At 49.7% G+C, this 19,101-nt stretch overlaps 1 protein-coding gene across 1 annotated transcript in view; it reads left to right on the top strand.

Moving 5' to 3' along the window:
• The window catches only part of LOC144153160 (aminopeptidase N-like), a 70,785-nt gene that overhangs the window by 16,917 nt on the left and 34,767 nt on the right, over window positions 1-19,101 (top strand). The window contains exons 5-9 of the mRNA XM_077684811.1: window positions 9,132-9,234; window positions 10,953-11,073; window positions 12,580-12,734; window positions 14,980-15,093; window positions 16,443-16,508. Coding sequence (XP_077540937.1) covers window positions 9,132-9,234; window positions 10,953-11,073; window positions 12,580-12,734; window positions 14,980-15,093; window positions 16,443-16,508 — 559 coding nt within the window. The remainder of the gene's footprint in view (window positions 1-9,131; window positions 9,235-10,952; window positions 11,074-12,579; window positions 12,735-14,979; window positions 15,094-16,442; window positions 16,509-19,101) is intronic.

The raw sequence follows: 19,101 nt of genomic DNA, 5'->3' as shown, positions 1-19,101 counted from the left end.
GTGGCATATTCCTGGGTAGATTGAAAAGATTGACGCAGAAGCGCGTTCGCAATGCCGATGAAGACAAAAAACAAGTTTGATTCATTCACACCTCCTTGTCTCGATAACAACGGTATCAATTTTATCGCAAACTTCAGAGAAACAATCTAGGTAATAAAAAAAGCGGCGACTCTCCAGCCACTTTTTGGTGACGTCACTGTGACGTCACAGATTGTTGTTTGCGCCATTGGATTCCGCGGACCTAAGCCGACGCTGATAAACATGGCTGGGCAGTTGTAGTGGGCCCTCCAGTTTCCATTTGATCTCACCACTTGAATGGTAACATGCAGTCAACAAACTGATAACTACGTTTTTAGTGCTATCCAATGTCACGACACTCCTGCACATATTACGTCACTGCAGCGCGAAATTTGAAAGCTTTTTGATATTTCGAGTGTTTTCCAATTTAAAAAATTGTAGTTGGTCCCTCTTTCAAAGGAATCGGTAAAACACGAAAGTGAAAGGTGCCTTCACCGGAGCAGTTTAATGTTAAAGGAAACTCCTCATATGCGAAGGGTTCGCGAGCCTGACACCGCCAGACGAAGTGGCACCGACACGCAAGAAACAACAACAAAAAAATAACATGTTTATTCCGGGACAACAAAACCAAAAATTACATGCACAGAAACAGCTGCTTGAAACACAACGGTCATGGGAACAACGCCACAGCGGAGCCTTGCCTCAATTCACGCGCGTCGCCCGTACACAAAGGCGCTGGCATCGAGACACCAAGTGTCGGCGCTCATTAGAGCCATAATGCGCTACGTCGCTTCGCCTCTCCTAGATGGCAGCACCATCTGAATGAGCCATAGGGAATGACATAAGGCGCGTTCGTAGTGCTGCTCACGTCTCCGCTCATAGCGCGGTCGGTACAGCGCCACGTACCTCCCGTTGCGGCGACAGGGCATGGGCTCGAAACCCGGCGCGCAGCGTCAATGGCACTTTTAGATGCAAAGCATCTCTTGGTCGGGGCTATGTTCGGCGTCCGTTCGTTGTCCGCACCTCTCCCCCTACACTATAACAAAAGAAAGAAATAGTTAGCGGCGCCCGGTTTCAATCCCACGACTCTCTGGCCGCAACGGGAGGTACGCGGTGATCTTCCCACTGCGTTACAATACCGAGACAGGAGCAAGTGCTACGAACGCGCCTTATGTCCTTGACTCATTCAAACTACTTAAGAAGCTACTGATAGAACGAAGGCACGCGAAGCTGAACGTCAATAGGAACAACGAACTGAAAACTTTATAGGAGGATGTTAGCGTCTTTTGCTCGGGGGGATGTCCCGTGTCCGTGCCCCGTCCGTAGCGCCTCTGATGATTATTGTGGCAGGATGCCCCTAGGGACTGGCCAACCAAAGAATCCATCACGAGATAGCTTCGCGTTCAACCACCGTCGTCATCTTCCCGTAGGGGAACCGCTGAAGACGAAGAAGGAGAAGAAGACAAAGCTGCGAAGAGGAGGGCGTGTACGTTGCTCTCGCCCCGTCCGCAGCGCTTCTGATGATGATTTTGGCGGGATGCCCCTAGGGATTGGCCAACCATAGAATCCATCACGAGATAGCTTCGCGTTCAACCACCGTCGTCATCTTCCCGTAGGGGAACCGCTGAAGAAGAAGAAGGAGAAGAAGACAAAGCTGCGGACGTTTCGGTCACTCCTGCCACCTCACTTCACTGAAATTGACCTTCTTTGGGTTTCTGGTCATGCGGGGATCACATTCAACGAGACAGCCGACTCTCTAGCAAGGATAGCACTTTCTGGTCCTGTAGTAGACGTCGTAGAGCCGACACTTTTAATAACAGCAGCTAGGTACCGTAGGATGCTGAAACTCCGAGAACAGCAAGAAAAGGTTTTACTGTCATTAAGTGACTTTAATCATCTTAAATTCTCATGGAAACCTGAATGGTGCCCTTCACGCAACTTAGAGGTAGTTATTACAACCTTACGTTGTCGACTACCCCAGTTAAATAGGTACTTGCACAGGTCTCGTCTGGCGCCAACAGCTCTGTGGAGCTATTGCAACGAAGACGAGCCTGTCGAACACTACCTGTTGACATGCCGACGTTTTTCCCGACTGAGACGTCAGTCCCTGGAGGTGCCGCTTTGCAGTTTGGGGATATCCCTAACAGGGCCGGCTATACTATCGTTCGGGGCATCCGAAACGGGGTTCTGCCGCCGGGATGTATGCTCTGGTCTCCTGCGCTACATTGAAAATTCCAAACGATTCTCTTTATGATTGAGATTGGTCATCCTCGCTTTGATTGTCCAGTTTTTTTTTTCTCAAAACCAACTGATCTAAATTCTTTCCTAGACGTCTCGTGATTTGATAAGAATACCATTCATTTTTTACAATCCTCTGTTGATTGGCCGATCCCCTGATTGGGTATGCGCCATTAATTATCAGGATCAACAACAACAACAACAACAACAACAAAGCTGCGAAGGCGAGGGCGTGTACGTTGCTCTCAGCCGGTGCACCAACGTCAACAACCTTTACCTCACCAACGTTGACGGAGACGACCGATTCTACCACAGAGACGACAACATCGACAAGAACATGATGGACGAGTTTCGGCGCCTCGAGCACCACCGCCTACTCACCGTAACACAACAGTACTTGCGTGCCTTTGCGACGGTGTGGACCCGGGACGTGGAATTCCCTCTGGCGCTACTAAACACCAGATCACTCAACATAACGGCAACACGCCAGCTGCGCGATAAGCGCGCATGCGCGTCTCCTCTCTCATCTCCTCCTCTCCACTCCATCTTCTCTATATAATAAACCCGGTCCGCGCGCCGCTTCCTCAGTTGCTGCTTCGGCTGAGACACGCTGCACCGTCCGATGAGCTGAATGGACGCCAACAATTCTGCTTTGCATCACCACATAGTTCCCTTCGGGAAGATGGTGTAATTTTTTTCTGGCGACGCCACTTCCGTGACGGAAATGACGTGAGAGATCTTTGTGTACGCGGGCATAAAACACTTTCGGGTTAAAATATCTTTGGTGGCTGGAATCGGTGGCTGGTGGCTGAAATATCGTTGGTGGCTAGTGAGTTCGTTAACCCACTGAGCACTAAGGCTAGGTCAAGTGGAACGAAGTTATATTTTGTCTTCGTGGCCCCTTTAACGGTATGCTGCTTCAGCGCCCGTCACACCTGAGATCCCCTCTCGTCTTTCACCCCATTTTCCCTGCGTGACAACAGAACGAAGGGCTGTATTCTCGACTGCATAAATTCCCAGGTGATTCACCATGTTTTTTTTTGCGTAAGCATGGCGTAAGAAATCAGTGACGTGATTCACATATAGCTATGACGACACGCAGCGTAATTTAACGCTTCACTCATAAAGATCGCTACTACGGTATCTAATTTTGCGCATAAAAGATATAAAAACACTTGGTACGTACTATAAAAATTAAGGCGGTAGCTGAGGCTCGCAGGAGAAACACATTTCTGCAGGTCAAAATTGGCGTCAACACCACAAGGCGATCGAGAGAGAGAGAGAGAAAAGACTTTATTGAAACACATCCTGCGTGTTAGGAGCCGGCTCGACCGCGCAGGGCTCGTAGCTGCTCCCTAGTCTAACTTATAGATTTCTATAAGTCCGGGTGTAGACCTCGAGGCTTCGTGCCCGCCTTGCTCGGGCTACTTGAGCTCCCCGTCCACTTCCTCCCCTGTCTGGGGTCGGTCGTGTTTGGGTCGCTCTTTCGCCTTTGCTTGGCTAAGGCCGCTTCGAGCCGCTGGATGACCCTTCTTTGGTGGTTGATGTCCGTCGAACACACACACTCGCGCACATCCAGTGGGTACGTGTCTCTCGAGCACTGCACATTGTCCCCCCCCCCGTCGCGCACTTCACTTTCACACCCCCACATGAGATGGGATAGCGTCGCTGTCTCGCGTTTGCACACACTACACGTAGCGTCCTCGAACAGGTCCGGGCACATGTGGCGCGCCAGCGCCGGTGTCAGCACGGTTTCCGTCTGCAGTTGTCGAAACCTGACTGCCTCCGCCCTGGATAGTTCCCTGTGCGGGGGCGGAAAGGCTTGCCTATGGTCGCGGTACCATCGCAGGACCTCGCCGTAGTCGGTGATGGGTTCTGCGTCTTCTTCCTCGTTGTGGTCTTGTTCGCTGGGGTCCGACGGGGCTTCCGCCACGGCTCGGCACTTTGCGAGTTCGCGAGCCGCGGCATCCGCCTCTTCGTTGCGATTGCCGATGTTGGTTGCCAGCTCCCTGCCTGCGTGGGCCGGGAAACATTTCAGGGCTACGGTGGACCGGATGGGTGCCGTCCCTGTTTCTGCGATCTTGGCCGATGTCTTCCACACCACGCCGCGGGCGAAGTTGCGGATGGCGGTCTTCGAGTCGCTGAGGATTGTGGTCGTTCCCGGGATGCGGAGGGCTGCTGAAATTGCAGCCTCTTCCGCTCGGCTTGCCGCCCGGGTGCGGACCGTACTGGCGGTTAGCAGTTCCCCGGTGGATGCTCGAATGGCCACCGTCGTGAAGGCGTCTCGCTTTCCGCGACACTTGGCCGCGTCCACGAAGATCGCGTTGGCGTCTTCTTTGTACTGCCGGGCAAGCGCTAGAGCGCGCGCCGCCCTTCTGCCCAGGTCCTTTTCCGGGTCGGTGTTCTTGGGCAGGGGGTAGACGACGAGTCGCCTGACCACTTCGTCCCGTAGCGGCATGAGGTCGGCGTCTCCTGGTCCGTTGTGGATCGTGTTCGTAGGCTCCTGGGTTTCGCCAGGGGGTTTCAGGCCCGCTCTCGCGAGCACCCTTCTGCCCACTACCGTGCTGCCCAATCGCGTCAGTTGAGACGTTCGTTGCGCCTCGCTGATCTCTGAGAGCGTGTTGTGTGCTCCCAGAGCCAGCAAGGCCGTTGTTTTGGTGCCGTGCAGCAGCCCGAGGGCTCCCGCATATGCCTTGCGGATGGCGGTGTCTATCTTCTGCCTCTCCGCATTTGTCCATCGGTGGAAAGCCCCCTCGTATGCTGCGTGGCTGATCACGAATGCCTGCAGCAGACGCAGGAGACTTCCTTCTTTCATTCCTCGTGTTCGGGAGGATATCCGCTTCACGAGTCTCGTGGCGATGCCCATCTTTGTGACGATGTGCTTCGTTGCTGTACCGTTGGTTTGCACCCCGTCCACGAACATGCCGAGGACTCTCAGCCCCGGTACGTGCGGAATGGGTTTCCCGTCGCTTGTGTGGACGACGATGTTCTTGGCTGCTTCTTCCGCGGCCTTCTTTCGATGCCTTCCGGTTGGCGGCATGATCAGGAGCTGGGATTTCTGCGGCGAACACCGGAGTCCCGTGCCCGAGAGCGCGGTCTCCACGGTGTCCACCGCTGCTTGGAGGCTGGCTTCGATGTTGCTGTCGCTTCCGCCCGTCACCCAAATGGTGATGTCGTCGGCGTAGATGCAATGTTTGGTGTTGGAGTCGAGCTTCTCCAATCCTCTCGCAACCTCGATCATTACCAGGTTGAAGAGGAGTGGAGATATCACTGAGCCTTGTGGCGTGCCCACACTGCCCAGCGTGCGCTCCTCCAGCTTCTCGCCTCCGACTTCCAGCCGAGCCGTGCGGCGCGTGAGAAACGATCTTATGTAATCGTAGGATCTTCTTCCTAGACCAAGCTTCGATACCTGAGCCAGGATCGCCGAGTGCTTGACTTTATCGAATGCGCTCTGCAAATCCAGGCCCAGGATCGCTCTGTTGTCGTTCTTGGGCGCACCTCCGGGGGGGTCCAGGATTTCTCGTTGCAGTAATATCATGGCGTCTTGGGTGCCGAGCTTGGCTCGGAACCCTAGCATGGCGTCGGGGTAGAGTCCGTGCGTCTCCAGGTAGCGGCTCCATCGGGTGTTCAGGACGTGTTCCAGCGCCTTGCCCACGCATGACGTGAGCGAGATGGGTCTTAGTCCCTCGATGCCCGGTGGCTTGTTGGGTTTCGGTAGTAGGACCGTTTTGGCGGTCTTCCATGCTTTTGGTAGTTGACCCTGTCTCCAGCATACGTTGTAGTATCGGGTCAGGGCTGCGATGGCCGCGTCGCTTAGGTTGCGAAGGGTTTTGTTGTTCACTCTGTCTGGCCCGGCCGCCGACCGGCAGTTCAGATCTTGTGTTGCTTGGCGGACTTCCCATTCTTCGATGTCTCGATCGAGCTCTGGGTTCTGTGGGCCGGTGTATTCCGGGTGGTCTTCGTGGTCGTTGAGGGGAAGGTACTTTTCGTTTAGACGCTTGTGCATCTCCTTCTCTCCCATCTGTTTGGCAGTAACGTGCAGTATTTGTGCCATGCGACTACTCTGGAACTCTCGGCTTTTGCTCTCGCCCATGAGTTGCCTGAGTAGTTTCCAGGTGCCGCCCCGATGTAGTTGCCCGTCTGCTTGGTTGCATAGGGCGAACCATTGTTGTGCGCAAAGTTGTCGGCTATATTTCTCGATCTCTCGACCGAGGTTCGCCACTTTCTTGCGCAGAGTGCGGTTGTGTCTCTGCTTACGCCATCGTTGTTGTATCGACCATCTCGCCTCGAGTAAGTGAGCGAGTCGAGGGTCCATACGCTCTATGTCTTCCGATGTTTCGATCGATTCGGTTGCCTCTTCGGCAGTCGTGTATATTTTGGCTGTCCATTCCTCGATGTTCTCGACTTCTCCGACGTCTGTGTTTCGAAATTTGTTCCAGTCGACCAGTTTGTGCGATATTGTTCTACCTCCCGGTCTTTCATTTCTTTCGTGACCAAGAGGTATCGTAAGTTCGATTATGAAGTGGTCGCTTCAGAGGTTGATCCCCGTGTTCTTCCATTTGGCCGTGCCTCCCGGAGGTAGTACAGCAAAGGCCAAGTCTGGGTTGGTATCACGGGCCGTCGACGTACCGATGCGTGACGGTTGTGTCGGGATCGTTAGTAGTGTGTATTCGGCTTCACTTGCGTCGTCCAAGAGGCTCCTGCCTTTGGCGGTCGTGTGAGTGTATCCGAGTTCCGTGTGTTGGGCGTTGAAGTCGCCGCAGATTATTGCTGCCGCATCTCCTCCTGTGTCCCTGCCTGCTTGTGCAGCGGCTTCTTTGGTCTTGTGCAGTAGAGTTTTGAATTTCTGCTTGCCGTACAAGGCGATCGAGTAACGTTGATCCAAAAGCGACCGAAAGGCAGATGTTGAGCTAAAAAACATCAGACATTTTTTTAACACGGAAGTGTTTTATGCCACGCTACACAAAGATTTTAGTGACGTGATATCCGTCACGGAAGTAACGCCGCCAGAAAACACGCAATCGACGCGGCGGTGCCCGGTTTCGATCCCACGACTCTCTAGCCCCAACGGGAGGCACGTGGCGCTCTTCCCACTGCGCTACGAACCGAGACGTGAGCATATGCTGCGAACGCGCCTTATACCCTTTCCTATGACTCAGGCAGGCGGCGCGCGCAGTCTAGAAGAAGCGAAGCAAAGTAGCGCATCATGACGCTAATAAGCGCCGACAGTTGGCGCCTCGATACCGGCGCCTTCGTGTACGGGGGACGCGCGCAAGTTGAGGCACCTACCCTTGTTTTTTGTTTCTTGCGTGTCGGTGTCACTTCGTCTGGCGGGGTCAGGCTCGCGAACCCTTCACACAAGAAGGAAATTCCTTTAACAATGGGAAGGCCTCTTTCACTTTCGTGTTTTGCCGATTCCTATGAAAGAGGGATCAACCACATTTTTACCCTATTTATTTATTTATTTCAATCGCTTTTAGTAACGTAGTTGGGCTCTCTGCTTTAATGCAAGCTTTGTTGCGTTATCACCTTCCCGGCCACCACCGCCGCCACGCTACCGTCAGCTTCAATGTTACAAGTTATGGCGTGATCACAGAAAACGATGGCCGCGACCATCGCTTGTATGACACATAAGAGCAGAGAAGCGCTACGCCTGATAACCGCGGGGCGTACCGATGTCGCCGATTCACTCATTCGTCAAGCTCGACTTCAATCAGCGCTGTAATATATAAAAGACTCAGTTTTCTTTGTTATTTTTCTCTTGAGTTCGATCATGTGACCTAGCAGCCTACTAGGAGAAGCTTGTGGACAAATGCCTTGCGTTGGGTTCTCTTTGTCATGGAGAGGCTTGTACTGCCCTCTTACGTTGCGGTTACGCAAATCAAATGCTTTTTATTTTATTGCCAAACATAAAAGCAATATACTGCACGTCATTTGTATCCTCCGTGATCACTGACTTGGAAACAGCCGAAACTATTATTTCTTTCGGTAGAAAACTTGCTTTAAACCGCGCGTCATGGGAAACTGCGCCCGCTACAAATTCGCGGACATTTCGCGGCGCCGAAGGTCGGCTAAATTTTCTGCCCTATTTCGCGACGAAGGCAGCCGCCATTTTCAAGCTGTTACGTAACATTACGTCACCTTTACGCAGGCTGAAGTTGCCTATGTGTGACATGATCGTTCCCGCGAACTGTTTAAATTACTTCACGCCTTCTCAGCCAATCACAGAGAGGAGGGGTATTATAAGAATTATTGCTGTTGAATACCAAAGACAGGCCTACGTTGTCATGTCCGGTGCATTTAGTCTAGTTTTTCATTGCCGGCCAAGAATTATGCGCTCTCAGTAAAGAGAAATAAGGCCAACTTTAGAACTGTTGACAGTACGTCATGAAACGTCAAAATCACGAAACCACACACAACCGCTCTGTAAACCGCAAGCACGTGACCAAAACTGAAAGCAAATCAAAAAAGACTTCCGGCAAATTTCACAATTCCCCAGGAATTTGTGCAGCCGAGAATAGAGTTTTAAATATATTGCGCTAATAACTGTTGTGATGATGATGATAGTGGTGGTAGGGATGATGATGAATCTGTTTAGTCGGCATAGACAGTTTCACTTCTCTTTCATATAGTTATCTCAGCAAACTTTTAGATTAGGATTTTGAAGTACGCCTTAAATTTATTTTCAGGCCGTCTTCCGCATCAAAAACTATCAGGATGCGAATTGCGCGGCTGAAGAACCAGTTAGCACAACGTTTTATGATCGCAGTCGACATTTAGGCATGAGAAATCTGCTTTATTGTCGGTTTTAGTTTGCAAACAGCGAAAGTACCTACAATGGATTCCGGATAAAATCGTCTCCCCTCTTGTTACAGACCCGACGGATCTGTGGCTGACCATTTCATGACAACCCCCAAGATGTCCACTTACACGCTGGCATTTATGATTAGTAACTACAGCAGTACAAGAAATGGCAAGGTAAGTTCGAAAAAAAAAACTTACGTTTTCGGAATATTTTTATCTTCGCTTTACTATAGGCTGTTTTACACGAAGTCAGTAAGCGTTAACTAAAGCAGCTTACCCATACTTCATTTCGGTTCCCATGCCTGGCACGTTTTTTACGTGAAGTACATTTTAGCTTAAAAACATGAAACATTGTCACATGACAGGCGGAATAGAGTCTCGTGCTCAACTTTTAGTCACAACTTGAAGCAGCACAGACTCTCTGAAGGATTCAACAAATGGAGAAAAATCACCGCTTGTCATGGCCCTACCTCAGTGGTGTGCAATGAGGAAACCTGACAGGGTCCCCTGTCATGCCGAGCTACTGCGGGTTATCGTTATTGCAGCAAGCTCGAAATATCACTGAACAGGAAGGGAGATGCGTGTGAACGCTCTCAATATGTTTTTAGAGAATCCATTGCGAGTAATACAACCCCAAGCAACCAGTCCAGTCGCAGCGCCAAATAACTTGTACAGTATAACCAACGTTACGCGGAGCTCCGAGTTTTTATTTTCCGTGCTGTTTTGGAATCTACGATGCACCCCTAAGTGAACACTTTCCAAGCGAGCGGCGTATTGAGCGGCTGTTTGAACAGCATGACGCCACGTGTTACTTGTGCACTGCTAGGCCTAGTGTCTGCTAGCGTCCTGGTAGCCATTTACGGTGCACATTCATAGCGTGAGGCTCGCTGCATTCTATCGTGGCGTCTCTTATTCGCCACCACAATTCTAACGTGTCCGCCATCCCGACGACGCTTATTTCGAACTTTAAAGGCCTCCTGCGCCCCCTGGGATGCGCGAGCAGTCACGAAGGCACGATTGCCAAGCTCTTCTGCAACCATCGGAGCTCTGCAACCATCGGAGCGACTGATCTGCCCTTTTTCTCCAACAGAAACATCAACCTTCAACGTCAAGAACCGTCCCTAAGGATGGCTTTGGTCATTAAAAGAAAAAAAAATGCAAAACTGCCTTGCGGGGTAGGGATATCAGGTTGCCGCTGGCGCATAAACTCGTGTTAAGTCCTCAGACCTTGTCCCAAAAAGGCAGGCACCACACGCAGACATACTTAAACCAATCACCCCTCTAAGGTATGCTTACTATAGCAGCTCAAAGAAGAAAATACACCTAGACGGCTTTCTGTTGTGTCCTGGGGAGAACTGTCGAGTTTAAACAAAAAATAAGGCTAACGCAGAGGCTCACCTTCTTTAAAAAAAAAAACTGCAGATCTTTTTATTGCTGTAATCATTATGGCTACACACGGGGGAAATGCTGCATAGCCATTCACTTCATTGCACCACACACGAGCGTCACGAGCGGAATAAGGAGCGGAATTTCCGCATGTGACATTTCTTACGTGGGATTTCTTAGGAGTCCTGTTATAGTCTCTGACTTTGGGTCCTTTTGCTGTTACAAGATTCTGTGTTTCTTTTTTGTTTGGGGGTGGGAGAGTGCGACAAGGAAACAGCGCTGAATTAAACAAAAATACATCGGGGGATCGGGGTATTCGGAAGCAAAACAGAATTACGTAACCTAAGGCCTGCATAAAAATGCAAGACCTTCGTCCATTTGTGCGTGCTAGCCAACCCAATTTAAGCCCCAAACATCATTTCTTTTTGTATCTCTTTCAAAAAGCAATATTATAAGACAAATGCAGCGTTCACCCTGTGACAAAAGCCGACTGTCTCTGTTTGCAGGTATCGGTTTGGACCCGCCCGGACGAGGCTCGATACGCCAATTACGCCGCGGAGATAACACCCTTGATGATCGAGTACTTCGAACAGCTCTTGGACGTACCGTACGCCCTGCCCAAAATCGGCAAGTCTTCTTTGAGGCATTTGATAGGCGAGGCGAGCGACACACACAGGCACGTGAATAGGGCTTGTTTGTTTCAAGATTAATCCTTGAACAGGAAAAATGCAAGATTTAACAACCTACCGCGTACGCTCGTACAGACAATTAAGCACGTCATATAAATGCTGGGTTTGTCTAAGTTGTGTGAAATACTGGCACGTCGTTAGGGTGCCGAAGCGTTCTCCTGTCAGAAGGAACTACGGGGCGACGAGAATGGCATTGACTCGGGAATCCTTTTCAGCACATGAGTTTTGTCCCCGTATGTACCATATTCACTCGCCCAATGATCGCACTCGCATAATGATCGCACCCCTGAAGTTTGTCGTCAAAGTTCGATTTTTTTTTATTTCCCGCGCAATGAACGCACTCTCAACTAGCCCATCGCCTCCTGTATTTTTCGCGAGGTTGGGCCCCGAGCTGAACCGGGATCACGCAACCGTAATTGACTTCGAGAGCGGCTTGTGCCGGGTTGCCAAGGCAACCGATGTTTCAGATTGTCAAAGAAACCGTGCTCGCGCCAGCGCTAGAAAGCTCAGAGCCGCGGCGGAGCATGTTTTGCCAACGTTGCGCTCTCCACCACGCGTCGCCCCAAGCTGAACTGGTCACATGATTGAAGCGGTGGGAAGGCTACCGATTGGGGGAAAGTGGCCGGAGTAGAAGGAGAGGGCTTGGTTGGCCGGTCCGGGCTGATGCGTTTGGCATTGTAAAAATACAGGAGGCGATGACTAGCCGCAGCAATATGTCGTATGTGTGCCAATTCTAGCTGATGATGGTCGTGCGTACCTCTCTGTTCTTACCTTTCAAAGTTGACATGGCTACGGTATTGTGGCCGACTTGCCGATGTTAGCGGTATCGGCGAGCATGCGTTAAATATTGATGAAGAAGAAACTGTCACTAAATGCACGTAATGTTTTCACGAGACAAAGAAAAAACGCGTCGTTCAGGTTGCTGCGTGTCGGCAGCCGTGTCTGTTTTGATGTCTCGCACTGTGACAGTGGGAGCCACTTATTGGTCGAACTCTTGTCACCTCGCAGCAAACTCGTTCCGGTGTATTCGGTAATTTATGAAAACACTGCATTTTGCATCAATTTTCAGAGCGGCTGGCGGTGGTGTCCGTAGTTTTTGTTATGTTTTTTTCATTATTTTTATTATGTTCATGAGACCTACCGTAGATAATTCGACCCAGAGCTTGCTTGCGTTTTCTGTGCTCAAAAAAGTTTTCGCGAAAACTTTATCCCGCCTAATGAACGCACCCCTAAATTTGGTTCGAGCATTTTGAGAAAAAAGTGCGATCATTACGCGAGTAAATACGGTAAATTGAAAAAACAAAATGAAGTTACAGCTCTCCCGTAAGCCATTCCTTCCTCATTTAAGCTGCTCCGTGATGAAAATAGTTCGCGGCAGAAAACACGAAGATTTCTCAAGCTCGAGTTTAACCTAGCTCACGGCGTTTCTCTTCTGCGGCCCCAGACCTGGTGGCTCTGCCGTCGTTCCTGGTAGGCGCCAAGGAAAACTGGGGCCTGGTTACCTTTCACCAGAACAGCCTCCTCTTCGACGAGGAAAGCAACGGCGCGTCGGACAAGATCGCCATTGCCACAGTTATCGCGCACGAGCTTGCGCACCAGGTACAGTAGCGCAGCGGTGCAGCAGCTATGCAAAACCCCACTGGCGCGCGATATTCCGTTTCAAGATGGGTACAAGCCCGGCAGTGGTGAAGGCTTGGGCGAGTTGGTGCATAATTACAATGAGGGGAACAGCGCGACACAGACGAAACGCACGAAGAAAGTGACACCCACGAGCGCTGACTTGTAACTGAAATTTATTTTTCGGCATGTCATATGTATTCGCGGACAGTAAAAAAATACAAGAAAGCGGAAATAACATGAACTCTGGTGGTAACCCAGGCCATCGTCACACTGCACCAACGCCACGTGCCACAAACACGTGCTGAACTATCTGAATAGGTTGAAAATTAATCTCAAAAAGAGATTAATTTTCTGTCCCACAGATAGGTCAGCACGTGTTTGTGGAACATGGCGTTGGTGCAGTTTGACGATTGCCTGGGTTACCACCAGCCTTCATGTTATTTCCGCTTTCTTGTATTTTTTCAATGTCAGAGAATATATGGGTCCATGCCGAAAAATAAATTTCAGTTGTCAGTCAGCGCTCGTGGGTGTCACTATCTTCATGTGTTTCGTCTGTGTTGCGCTGTTCCCCTCTTTGTACAAGTCCGGCACATCTGGGGCGCCGCAAACCGTTATTTAAAATTGATATGCCGCGCCTCACCTCTAAACCGATCTAAAAGATGCCAACTCACTCCTATTTCCGAAACTAATGCAAAAGGCCGAGCGTGAAGAGAACACTTTACAATAAAAAACAACGCCCGTTTTTGAGGAAAAATCCGCATTGCTGTGGCTTGAACCCGGGGCTTGGTTCCCAAAATCCGCGATTCTACCCCTGTACCCGCCGCGGTGGCTCAGTGGCTAAGGCGTTGCGCTGCTGAGCACGAGGTCGCGGGTTCGATTCCCGACCGCGGCGGCCGCTTTTCTGATGGAGGCGAAAAGCAAAAACGCCCGTGTGTACGAGATTTCGGCGCACGTTCCCCAGGTGGTCCAAATTAATCCGGAGCCTTCCACTACGGCGCGCCTCATCGCCTGCGTTGCGTCGGCGCGTTAAACCCTACAATCAATTAATCAATCAATCGATTCTACCCCTGGGCTGCTGAGGCACAACGGCGGAGATAATTTATCAGCTGCAAAATAATGGAAGGAGGGCTTCAACCAAAGCAGTAGAGGGTGCTGAATGCGCACATGACGTACCGGCCTTCTACCGACAAGGGAACGGAATCTTGCCACTAGCACGTGGGACCAGTTCTTTATTACGAGCGTATGGTGCATTAAAAGAAGTACGAACAACGGAGAACACAGCCTCCGACGCATGTCGCACCGTCTGGCTGTCCTGTCAGTAAGCTGCGCGCATGCGTAGTTCTTTCCGGGCGTTTGAGAGTGCGGCCTACTCTTAGGGGAAATGCTTGATAAAGGAGAGCAAGGCCGGTAATTTATTTTATGGTCTTTTTACGATCTGTCGCCACTGAGCAACCTGTTATCTACTCCATGCGGGAGCCGAGCGTGCAGCAGGCTGATTGCAGCTGGCATGCTGCCCTTCACCGATTATCCTGCTCAGTGGCGACGCTGCGTGAAAAGGCAACTCAAAATAAAGGACCGGCGTCTCTTCTTGATGAAGTATTTCCATGAACAGTAGGCCACACTAGCAAACGCTCTGGAAGAAGTGCGCATGCGCGCAGTTTACTGACTTTGCGGCCAGACGGTGCACCATGCGTCGGAGACTGTGCGTTCCGTTGTTCGTATTTCTTTTAGTCCCCCCTGTACAGCCACAATCTGGGGCGGGGGGGGGGGGGGGGGGGGACTGCAGAGGGAGAGTTGATGGGGCGAAGTTATTTATTAGTTTTGCTTTATTGGACCCCCTCCCTCCTTTCCCTGTTAAACGATTAGGTTATAGGTATTCCACGACACTTAATGTTACTTTTCTTTCACTAACCGTTCGGCACATCGTGAAGAGAAACGGACGATCGTGTGCCCACTCCCGTGTAACTAAGATTAAACAGCTTTGCAGACACACATAAAGCTGCTTATACGGAAGAGAAGTTGTTACATAACTTATTTAGTCTCCATATTCTTAACACTGTTTAATTTTAAGCAGTATATATCTACTGAATCACTCAACAAGTAAAGTTATAACCTGCTTTTACCAAAAACAGCCACGACAGCCTGTTTTCTTTTCTCTCGCGCACAGTTCTAACTTAATCGCAAGTTACTTTTAAATCTGTAAACTGACGCTCGCTGCATGCAGTGGTTCGGCAACCTGGTCACCATGCGATGGTGGAACGACCTTTGGCTCAACAAGGGATTCGCAACGTATATGCAATACCTTGGAGTGGATGCCGTATATTCGGAGTGGAAAATTGTAAGTTAAAACTACATGCTAATCACAACGAATCATGCAGGGCCGTAAACGGGCCAATTTCAGTGTGACTGATTAGTTGTCTATCCTCTCATTAAAAGAATATTTTACGTGAAAATAAGGGAAGAATCGAATTTCACAAAACGCGCGAGTGCTTCTGACAAAAATTTAGGAGCCATTCTATGCTGTCATAGTGTTTGACCAGCGAAACTGAATAATATTCACATCACATACATGGTTAGCAAATGTACACGTATTTATTTTTCTTGACATCTTGTGCTGAATATAGTTTTTACGGCAACCGCGAATTCTGTGGTGTTTGCAACTTCGCTGTCAACTAATTATGACAAGTAAACGAAATTTGATTACTCCAAATTTCGCTTACTATTTTACAACTATTTTACAATTGGCCAATAAGTAGACTATGTAGTCTTCTTAGCGGTCAATTGTAAAATAGTTGTTTTTGGAAAAGTTTTGATGAAACAAGAGTCACCGCCGTTTTCAGCTGAACATTTGCGGTGAAGTTGGCTTCGCCGCAAGTCGCTTGTGCACACGCAGACAGACAATGCAGGGAACAAAATATACTATATATGGCAGGGAACACCCATGTGAAGCCTCGCTTTGAAAAAACACTTGTTATAGTGGCCTTCCGGGTGTGCATCAGGATGTCTCTGTGGAATTGCATAGTGCAGAGAACGGTCTTAAAGGGGAAAAAAAACATTCGCGATGGCTTCTTGCTTTGAACTCTTACTAAGTTATAGACATGCTATCAAAATGCGACCACGCAGGTCGCCTCAGCAGCATTTTTGTCTAATGAAAAGACACATTCAACCTTTTCCGCTCATCCTCTCCCGCAATACACACAATCACCCGAAATTTAATTTAGAAACTCCAACACCAAACAAAGCAATGCTGCTCACAGTGGATACAAAAATGTGTAGTTTAGCATCTTATGTATCTCTCATTTAAGAACTTCAGCTACAAACAAATCAATGCTACTCACAGGAGATACAAAAATCCTTTACGATCTTACACCCCCTTGTACTCTTCCACCATTTAGATGTGCAAGTAATGTTTCTGAACCGACGCCCACTTTATATTGCTCCGCAACAGATGGACAATTTCCCAGTCCAGGACATGACGCGCATTATGAGCGACGAGTACACAAGGGACAGTCATCCGTTGTCTGTCGACAATAACTTCCCTACAGAACTGGACTCGCTCTTCGACAGGATCGTTTACCAGAAGGTAAAAGCAGCTCTCTCTGAAACCTCTACAGCCACGTACGGTTGCACCGCTCCCAGTAACGAGGCCTTTATCCGCGTATCAGTCATGTCATCCCATTTTCCCAGGGTGCTGCCATTGTGCGGATGATGTCTTACTTCCTGACCCCGCCGGTATTCATCAAAGGAATCAGGGTATGTGGAACACTTGTTTAAGACGTGTCTTGTTTCACCGTGCCTTGTGCGATTGTTCAAGATCAAATTTGGGTTTACGCGGTGAAGCTAGACTTATGGTAAGAGGTGCACCGTGTAGTGATTTACAGAGAAATTTAGATCACGTGGTAGTATAGATAAATTATGTGCGTACTGAAAACAAGGGAGTTTTTGTTTTAACGCGGAGAGTTAAGGCGTTGTGGCGCACAAAAGCCCGCGTTGTCGCCGGAGTTCACCATGATGATGATGAAGAAGAAGAAGAAGAAGAAGAAGATGATGATGGTGATGCTGCTTAGCGGCTTCCTCTTTGTAACGGGGTGGCGTTGCACAGCGGCCTTAGTCGCAACGCCACTGTACAATCACCTCGCGAAAAGGAATAGAAACGTGAATGAAATGGAACTGGAATGGAACTGGAATGAAACGTGAATGAAAGCTGCGAGCGCCACCGTGCGGCACCAACTGAAACCCCCGGAATAGTAAGATTCTGCCCCAAAAGATGACGTGTGAGCAGGAGCGAAAAGTTATTACCCCTCCCGAGCGCCACTAGGAGGTACGATGACGTGAGGGCCAGGTCGTAAACACGACCTTATACGCCTCGAGCTTCGCGATCGCTGCGCCGCCTGCCGCCGCTTCTCCGAGGCGTTGACGGGATTAGCGCTGCTTGGCTGATAGGGGCTCGTGCAGTGTTTTGGATCTGTTTCGCTTCTTTTCGCCTTTCCGCCCCCTAAAAAAACTTGTTATGGTGACGTCTATAAGCAAAGAGTACGTTTATGTCACTTAAAAAGCAGCTGCGTCTTCGTAAAGTACGCGATCGCCTGCAAGAGCTACCCGGGGACGCGGTTCTGCGAACTTCGTCGCCGCTCTTCCGGGCGTCGGCGACGGTAGCAGTATATCACCACTGTCACCTCCAAATACGTCAAGCATAAATGAATTCTACTTTCGCCTCGTTTAGACCTGATACTGGCGCAGTGAGAGGTTGGCTTCATTTTGCAGCGTGGGAAACGAATGCGGCTTCGTTTCGAATATATACGTCGCAGGAAAATGTGTTTCGGAGATGTGATTACCCAATCCCGGACAATAACTTATGCCTTTTATAAGAATATAAACCATGCGAAAATGTTAAGTATATTCCAAGCCTGTGCGTCGTTAAATATTTGCCCACACGCGCCTTATAGCAACAACCAAGGCAAGTTAAGGAAACCACGTAAAAATAAATGCTGTGCAAGTGCGGAAGAAACATACTAGCTCTAATGGGAATGAAAAAAAAAAATTGGCCGCGTATCTGCTCCTTTCGTTGCAAATGTCGTCAAAAGACGATAGTCTTTATCGACTTTTGCCAAGTAAATTCATCCCTTCGCTTCACCGCTCACCTCTCATGTTGTTCCTCTTGCGTCGCGCTCCTCCCAAGGTAAATACACCAAAGGTTTGCTTAAATCATTTTAAATTTCCCGCGTTCCACTGCTCCAAACCGGGTGTCTCGATGCGAACGCTGCCGTACGGCGAAGACGCGCGTTAATCGAAGCGCCCTACTTCAGCGTTTATAGAACCGCGTTTCCCTACTCCACGTGCGTTGCAAGCAGAACGTGGAACCTATCTAGTGGAACCTTGCGTAACTGTTGCCGGTTGATTTCTTAAAATGGCGCCAGAAGCTATAGTGGCGCTGGTGACAGCAGGCGACGGCGGAGTGAATTCTTTTTCTGCAGTTGATGAAGTATTTATTTTAACAAAACTCAAGCATACTTGAATTTTTATAAAGGAACACTGCAAATATCACTTCTGTATTGATTTGTTGTCTCATATTAGCGTAATGTCTTGTTCTTCTTCAACAATGTTGACAAGTATAAACATTACACCGGACCAAGACGGGTAGATTTAGCTGTGACTATATAAGACTATTGCGCAGGCATCGTTTTGCTTTGGCCGGGTGGCTGAATCGAGTCACAGACAGACAGACGGACAGACATACAGACACACAGACATACAGACAGACCAAAATTTCTTGGTTTAAGTAGCCCAAGAAAGACTATCGTCTTTAAAAACTCCTACCTCCCCTCGCGGGAACCCCTGTGTAGATGCAACGCATAGGAGGAGCGGCGAAGGGACCGCGTTTTATAGCGCGCATAACGTTGAGTGGACTGCGTAAGCCGGTCCCAGTGGATGACGACGTTGGCGTACTTGTAAAGCGGCGTGGACTCTACGTGTTTGAGCCAAGCGGGGATGTTGCTTCGCCGGAGAACAGCACACCGGTTATATGCGCAGCGCGCCCGAAGGAGAGGAAACCGCGGAAGAGAGAGTACTGCACATGCGCCGGCCCCAGCGCGTCTGCCGCGGCTATGACGCAACGTGCCGCGGCTATGACGCAACGTGCCGCGGCGATGACGCAACACAATCTACTTTAATCCAATCCAATCCAATCCAACCCAAATCCAATCCAATCCAATCCAAGCCAAGCCAATCCAAACCAATCCAATCCAATCCAATCCAATTCAAGCCAATCCAATCGAATCCAATCCAATGCCCCTCGCGAGAGAGTGTTCGCTATCGGAGAGGAGAGGGGGTGAGCGGCGGAGAGCGC

The sequence above is a fragment of the Haemaphysalis longicornis genome, unplaced genomic scaffold, assembly GCF_048455015.1.
Source record: "Haemaphysalis longicornis isolate Haplotype H1 unplaced genomic scaffold, Haemaphysalis longicornis Haplotype H1 scaffold_9, whole genome shotgun sequence".
In the NCBI taxonomy this organism is placed as follows: domain Eukaryota; kingdom Metazoa; phylum Arthropoda; class Arachnida; order Ixodida; family Ixodidae; genus Haemaphysalis; species Haemaphysalis longicornis.
This window is presented reverse-complemented; position numbering and strand designations above follow the sequence as displayed.